Genomic DNA, 7,500 nt, shown 5'->3' with positions numbered 1-7,500 from the left:
GACACTGCATTTTTAAATTACAATAAAAAGCAAAAGTTTTTGCACACCATAATTCTGTCACTACCTCATTCTGTCACTTGTGTTGACACTTTTCTATAAACTGACTAAATTAAACTTGACTAATCTATTTTAAGCTTCATCTGTGCTGTACGTTAATAATGAACATTAACTCTCACTCTAGTTTCTTCACCGTGGCAAGAATAAATGGGCATTAATTCTGCTTTCATGTGCTATTGGAATTGTTGTAAATACTAGTTTCCTAGTAGGAACTGGACACGAAGGTCGTATTTACTACTGGGAAACTCGAAGATCATTTTGATACCCGAGTTTCCGAATTGATCGGGTCCTAAACTGTAAAAATGGTGGAGGAGAGAACGACTGATGTGACTGCTGTTCTTTTCTTTATTAGTTTTTCCACAACAGCTGCATCACCCTGTCTTGATGTTAAAGTAGTGCACATATACATTTATGAATAATCATTTGAAGCGTATTGCATATATACACAAAGTGAAAATAGCCTGTATTTGACAGGGATTCCAGAATAATCAGCAAGCTATCTAGACAGCGCAGTGAAGGTTATGAAGAGCATATTTATATTATGATATTTATGTCGCAGAGATGCCAAAGAAGGGCAGAAGAGAGAAGAAGTGTGATGGACAGAAGGAGGAGGAGGAGGATGTACCTGTGAAGCAGATGAAGATGGAGAACCCGCTGTGCTTCGACTCTCCGAGGGATTTCTTCCAGAGTCTGATCAGTCCGGTCGGCCTGGACCAGTTCTTCCTTCAGTACTGGGAGCAGAAGCCACTGGTCCTGCAGCGCAACGATCCGGCTCTGGCCTCGTACTTCCACTCGCTGTTCCAGCTGTCCGACGTCAGGCAGCTCTGCACTCGCGGCCTGCGATACGCCAGAGACCTTAACGTGTGCCGCTGCGTCGACGGCCAGAAGAGAGTGCTGAATAAAGCAGGGAAGGTGAAGTTCAGCCAGCTAAAGAAGGACCTGGAGGAGAGCAGAGCCACCATACAGCTGCACCAGCCTCAGAGGTTCAAGGTCAGAGCTCGCGTAAACACAGGTCACGAGTGTTCGCAGGTCACGTGTGTTCGCAGGTCACGTGTGTTCACAAGTCGCGTAAACACAGGTCACGTGTGTTCGCAGGTCACGTGTGTTCACAGGTCACGTGTGTTCACAGGTCACGTGTGTTCACAGGTCACGTGTGTTCACAAGTCGCGTAAACAGGTCACAAGTGTTCGCAGGTCACGTGTGTTCGCAGGTCACGTGTGTTCACAGGTCACGTGTGTTCACAGGTCACGTGTGTTCACAGGTCACGTGTGTTCGCAGGTCACGTGTGTTCGCAGGTCACGTGTGTTCGCAGGTCACGTGTGTTCACAGGTCACATGTGTTCACAGGTCACGTGTGTTCACAGATCACGTGTGTTCACAAGTCGCGTAAACAGGTCACAAGTGTTCGCAGGCCACGTGTGTTCGCAGGTCACGTGTGTTCGCAGGTCACGTGTGTTCGCAGGTCACGTGTGTTCGCAGGTCACAAGTGTTCGCAGGCCACGTGTGTTCGCAGGTCACGTGTGTTCACAGGTCACGTGTGTTTACAGGTCACGTGTGTTCACAGGTCACGTGTGTTCACAGGTCACGTGTGTTCACAAGTCGCGTAAACAGGTCACAAGTGTTCGCAGGTCACGTGTGTTCGCAGGTCACGTGTGTTCGCAGGTCACGTGTGTTCACAGGTCACGTGTGTTCACCGGTCACGTGTGTTCACAGGTCACGTGTGTTCACAGGTCACGTGTGTTCACAGGTCACGTGTGTTCACTGGTCACGTGTGTTCACAGGTCACGTGTGTTCACCGGTCACGTGTGTTCGCAGGTCACGTGTGTTCACAGGTCACGTGTGTTCACAGGCCACGTGTGTTCGCAGGTCACGTGTGTTCACAAGTCGCGTAAACACAGGTCACGAGTGTTCGCAGGTCACGTGTGTTCGCAGGTCACGTGTGTTCGCCGGTCACGTGTGTTCGCCGGTCACGTGTGTTCGCCGGTCACGTGTGTTCGCCGGTCACGTGTGTTCGCCGGTCACGTGTGTTCGCAGGTCACGTGTGTTCGCAGGTCACGTGTGTTCACAAGTCGCGTAAACACAGGTCACGTGTGTTCGCAAGTCACGTGTGTTCACAGGTCACGTGTGTTCACAGGTCACGTGTGTTCACAGGTCACGTGTGTTCACAGGTCACGTGTGTTCACAGGTCACGTGTGTTCACAGGTCACGTGTGTTCACAGGTCACGTGTGTTCACAGGTCACGTGTGTTCACAGGTCACGTGTGTTCACAGATCACGTGTGTTCACAAGTCGCGTAAACAGGTCACAAGTGTTCGCAGGTCACGTGTGTTCGCAGGTCACGTGTGTTCACAGGTCACGTGTGTTCACCGGTCACGTGTGTTCACCGGTCACGTGTGTTCACCGGTCACGTGTGTTCACAGGTCACGTGTGTTCACTGGTCACGTGTGTTCACAGGATGAGCTGTGGCGTATTCAGGAGCGGCTGGAGTGCTTCTTCGGTTCGCTGGTTGGATCTAACATCTACATTACGCCTCGCGGCTCTCAGGGTCTGCCACCGCACTACGACGACGTCGAGGTGTGTGTCTGCTCTCGTTTGTGTAGCATCTACTGTCATGGTTTGCTCGTGTGCATGAGGAATAACTGACATTCTGCTGGTGTTCTTTTCCATGCGCGTGTGTATGGGTTCAGGTGCTGATCCTTCAGCTGGAGGGACAGAAACACTGGAGGCTTTACCAGCCCACCGTCCCTCTGGCCCGCGAGTACAGCCTGGAGCCCGAGCATCGCATCGGACCCCCGACACACGACTTCATCCTGCAGGTCAGTGACATAACGGGTTAAAGGTAGGTGTGTGACGGTTAGTATATAACCGTGAGACCGACGGTTATAGTTGAACACCGTCATTAGAACTCTATAACCGCCAAAACCATGTTATTAAAATATTTTTTACAAACATTTTTTATCATAGAGAATAAAATGTTAATAAAATCAATAAAACTTGAGTGTTCTGCTCGTGTCTGTGGTTGAGGAGAGATATGATTGTATTAATGCCTCATTTCATTTGATTTCTTGTAGGCTGGTGATTTGCTGTATTTCCCCCGAGGAACGATCCACCAGGCCGACACTCCTTCAGACGTGGCTCGATCCACACACCTCACGCTCAGCACCTACCAGAACATGTGCGTCTCCACAGTTCACACACATGATGTTTTATTAACAAGGTTCGGGAGGAGCAGGTGCAGATAATTAACCCAATTAGCACAAGTGGAGATCAATCAGTAATCAACTCAGGACAAGATAAATAACAGCAGAACCCACCTCTGTTCCTTGACAGTTTATCAGCATCCCACCTCCACCCCATCTCCTCACTTCTAGTTCCATCTCCTCTTACCAACGGGGGGAGTACTCTGGGTTCGGGCAGAAATTCCGAGCTCGGAGCCCTCCACCCGGACAGCACGCCAAATACGCATAACCTTTACCGTAATAATTATATGTAGATGTGAACTCGTGAAATTACATATTTATAGATATACATGTGTGTGTCTTTCAGGTCGTTATAGATATACGTGTGTGTGTCTTTCATGTCGTTATGGATGTACATGTGTGTGTCTTTCAGGTCGTGGGGCGACTTCATGCTGGACGTGTTTCCCGGATGTGTGTTGGACAGCATGAGACGTGAACACGGAATGCGCTGCGGTCTTCCTCGTAACCTCCTCACGGTGAGCACACACAGTCCTCTCACACACAGTCCTCTCACACACAGTCCTTCTCACACACACTCCTCTCACACACACTCCTCTCACACACACTCCTTCTCACACACACTCCTCTCACACACAGTCCTCTCAAGTCAAGTCAAGTCAAGTTTATTTATATAGCGCTTTTCACAATACAGATTGTATCAAAGCAGCTTCACAGTATGAAATTAAAATAATACATCAATGTTTGTTTCTAGTGGAAAACGTCCACGTTTGGTAATGCTGATCAATAGTATTGTTGATTAATTAAATTAAATATCCCCAAATATCCCCAACTGAGCAAGCCAAAGGCAACAGTGGCAAGGAACCAAAAAAACTCCATCAAGTGACCTAATGGAGAAAAAAAAAACCTTGGGAGAACCCAGGCTCAGTCGGGGGCCAGTTCTCCTCTGGCGTTTATGAACTAGAGGTCGGATTTAACTGTAAGACTAAAAGTATTATATAAATGCCTGGCTGAAGAGATGCGTCTTTAATCTAGTTTTAAACTGGGAGAGTGAGTCCGAGCAACAAACAGTATCAGGAAGACTATTCCAGAGTTTCGGAGCCAAATGTGAAAATGCTCTCCCTCCTTTGGTTGATCTGGATATCCTAGGTATGACCAAAAGCCTCGAATTTAGTGATCTTAAAGAGCGCGATGGATTATAGGGCGATAGAAGATCCGTTAAATAGACTGGAGCTAAGCCGTTTAGGGCTTTATAAGTCAGTAGCCATACCTTGTAATTAATACGGAACTTTATAGGTAACCAATGTAGTGATGATAAAATCAGTGTTATATGATCATATTTTCTTGATTTAGTAAGAACTCTAGCGGCGGCATTTTGGACTAACTGTAGCTTGTTTATTGAGGATGCAGGACAACCGGCTAATAAAGCATTACAGTAATCTAGTCTAGAGGTCATGAATGCATGAACTAACTTTCCTGCATCAGAAACTGATAGCATATTACGTAGCTTAGCAATGTTTCTAAGGTGGAAAAAGGCTGTTTTTGTAACATGAAATATGATTTTCAAAAGACAGGTTGCAGTCTAGTATAACACCCAGGTCTTTTACTGTAGAGGATAAAGTAACAGGACATCCTACTATGTTAAAGTTGTATTGTGAGAGGTTCTGTGGGCGGTTTTTTGAACCGATGATTAGTACCTCTGTCTTGTCTGGATTTAATAAAAGAAAATTGTGCGTCATCCAATCTTTTATATCTTTAACACACTCTGTCAATTTGGATAATTTAGCGTTTTCATCCGGCCGTGATGAAATATATATTTGAGTGTCATCAGCATAACAATGGAAACTAATTCCATGTTTCCTTATAATATTTCCAAGGGGCAGCATATATATTGAGAATAATAGAGGGCCTAACACAGATCCCTGCGGCACTCCATAGTTTACTGGAATTATGATTGATTTTTCTCCATTTAAATAGACAAAATGGTAGCGGTCTGATAAGTATGATCTAAACCAGCTTAATGCTTGTCCTTGAACACCAGTATAATTTTGTAGTCGATCTAAGAGTATTGTATGATCTATAGTATCAAACGCAGCGCTTAGATCAAGTAAAACTAGTATTGAGATACAGCCTTGGTCAGAAGTTAAGAGTAAATCATTTGTGATTTTAACGAGCGCAGTTTCAGTGCTATGATGCGGCCTGAATCCTGACTGAAACTTTTCATAGATGTCATTTTCTTGCAAGAAAGAGCCCAGTTGAGTGGACACAACTTTTTCTAGTATTTTAGACATAAAAGGTAGATTTGAAATGGGTCTATAATTTGCTAGATTATGCGGGTCTAATTGTGGTTTCTTAATGAGAGGTTTTATAACTGCCAGTTTAAATGTTCTTGGAACATGACCTAAAGATAAAGACGAGTTAATAATATTGAGGAGAGGCTCTTCCACTACAGGTAACACTTCCTTCAGTAGTTTAGTTGGTATAGGATCTAATAAACATGTTGTTGTTTTAGATGAGGTGATAAGTTTATTTAACTCTTTTTCTTCTATAGTTGTAAAGCACTGTAATTGTTCTTGCGGGGGGAAAATTGAGGCTGAATTATAAGGCGCGATTGAGGATTGAACGTTTACAATTGTGGTTCTGATGTTTTCTATTTTCTCAGTGAAGAACTTAGTGAAATCATTACTACTAAACTGTAACGGGATATTTTGTTCGGGTGACGTCTGTTTATTTGTTAGTCTAGCCACGGTGTTAAATAAAAACCTAGGATTGTTTTGGTTGTTTTCTATTAGTTTGCGGAGATGCTCAGCCCTGGCCGCTTTTAGGGCCTTTTTATAACGTGACGTACTGTCTTTCCAAGCGATTCTAAAGACCTCTAAATTAGTTTGTTTCCATTTACGCTCTAAATTACTCTCACACACAGTCCTCACACACACTCCTCTCACACACTCCTGTCTCACACACACTCCTCTCACACACAGTCCTCTCACACACATACTCCTGTCACACACACACTCCTGTCACACACACACTCCTGTCACACACACACTCCTGTCACACATACTCCTCTCACACTCTCCTGTCACACACACACTCCTCTCATACACACTCCTCTCACACACTCCTGTCACACACACACAGCTCTCACACATACTCCTGTCACACACACTCCTGTCACACACACGCTCCTGTCACACACGCTCCTCTCACACACTCTCCTGTCACACACACACACTCCTGTCACACACACACTCCTCTCTCACACACACTCCTGTCACACACACACACACACACACCTGTCACACACACACACTCCTGTCACACACACACACTCCTCTCACACACACTCCTCTCACACACACACTCCTCTCACACACACAAACTCCTGTCACACACGCTCCTCTCACACATGCTCCTCTCACACACGCTCCTGTCACACACACACTCCTCTCACACACACTCCTCTCACACACTCCTGTCACACACTCCTGTCACACACACACTCCTGTCACACACAGTCCTCTCACACACATACTCCTGTCACACACACACTCCTGTCACACACACACTCCTGTCACACACACACTCCTGTCACACATACTCCTCTCACACACTCCTGTCACACACTCCTGTCACACACACACTCCTCTCACACACAGTCCTCTCACACACACTCCTGTCACACACACTCACCTGTAACAGTAGCTCTAACAGTGAGTGTGTGTGTGTGTTGTCAGTCTGCCAGCGTGGCCCCTGAGGTTAATAAGCAGGTGTGTGTGTTTCTGCGGCGTTTGGCTGATGATGTCGAGCGAGGGAATCAGGAGTTGCGCTCCAGCGCTATGAAGAGAGACTTCATCTGCCACCGACTGCCACCGTTCCTGCAGGACCGGGCCGGCGCTGATCCCGGTGAGTGTGTGTGTGTGCGTGCGTGCGTGCAGTGTTTGTCCAGGTACGGCTGATGCTGTGCTGAATGTGTGTCTCTTCCAGTTGGGAAACCGCCGTCGCTGGAGGACACTGTGTGTGTGCGGTTTAAAGAGCATCTTCTTCTAACAGTGGAGCCCAGTCAAGAGAACACTGTAAGAGTCACACACACGTCATATATATATATATATATATATATATATTCACACACGCACACATCATATATATATATATTCATACACGCACACACATATATATATACCCTGGTGTGCTAAAAAGTGTAAATATGAATGGGAATTTACTTCAGAGATATTTTACTTGAATTGG

General features: G+C 45.9%; 1 protein-coding gene across 3 annotated transcripts in view; it reads left to right on the top strand.

Moving 5' to 3' along the window:
- The window catches only part of riox2 (ribosomal oxygenase 2), a 14,180-nt gene that overhangs the window by 394 nt on the left and 6,286 nt on the right, over positions 1 to 7,500 (top strand). For 2 of the 3 annotated variants that reach the window (XM_081355204.1, XM_081355205.1), the window contains exons 2-8: positions 617 to 1,047; positions 2,510 to 2,629; positions 2,743 to 2,871; positions 3,127 to 3,230; positions 3,668 to 3,770; positions 6,990 to 7,158; positions 7,240 to 7,328. In XM_081355204.1, the coding sequence (XP_081211330.1) occupies positions 619 to 1,047; positions 2,510 to 2,629; positions 2,743 to 2,871; positions 3,127 to 3,230; positions 3,668 to 3,770; positions 6,990 to 7,158; positions 7,240 to 7,328 (1,143 nt within the window). In that variant the 5' untranslated portion in view covers positions 617 to 618. The remainder of the gene's footprint in view (positions 1 to 616; positions 1,048 to 2,509; positions 2,630 to 2,742; positions 2,872 to 3,126; positions 3,231 to 3,667; positions 3,771 to 6,989; positions 7,159 to 7,239; positions 7,329 to 7,500) is intronic. The other variant, XM_081355206.1, reaches the window with a different exon arrangement.

This window comes from Scardinius erythrophthalmus (genome assembly GCF_964197995.2).
Source record: "Scardinius erythrophthalmus genome assembly, chromosome: 23".
NCBI classification, from domain to species: domain Eukaryota; kingdom Metazoa; phylum Chordata; class Actinopteri; order Cypriniformes; family Leuciscidae; genus Scardinius; species Scardinius erythrophthalmus.
This window is presented reverse-complemented; position numbering and strand designations above follow the sequence as displayed.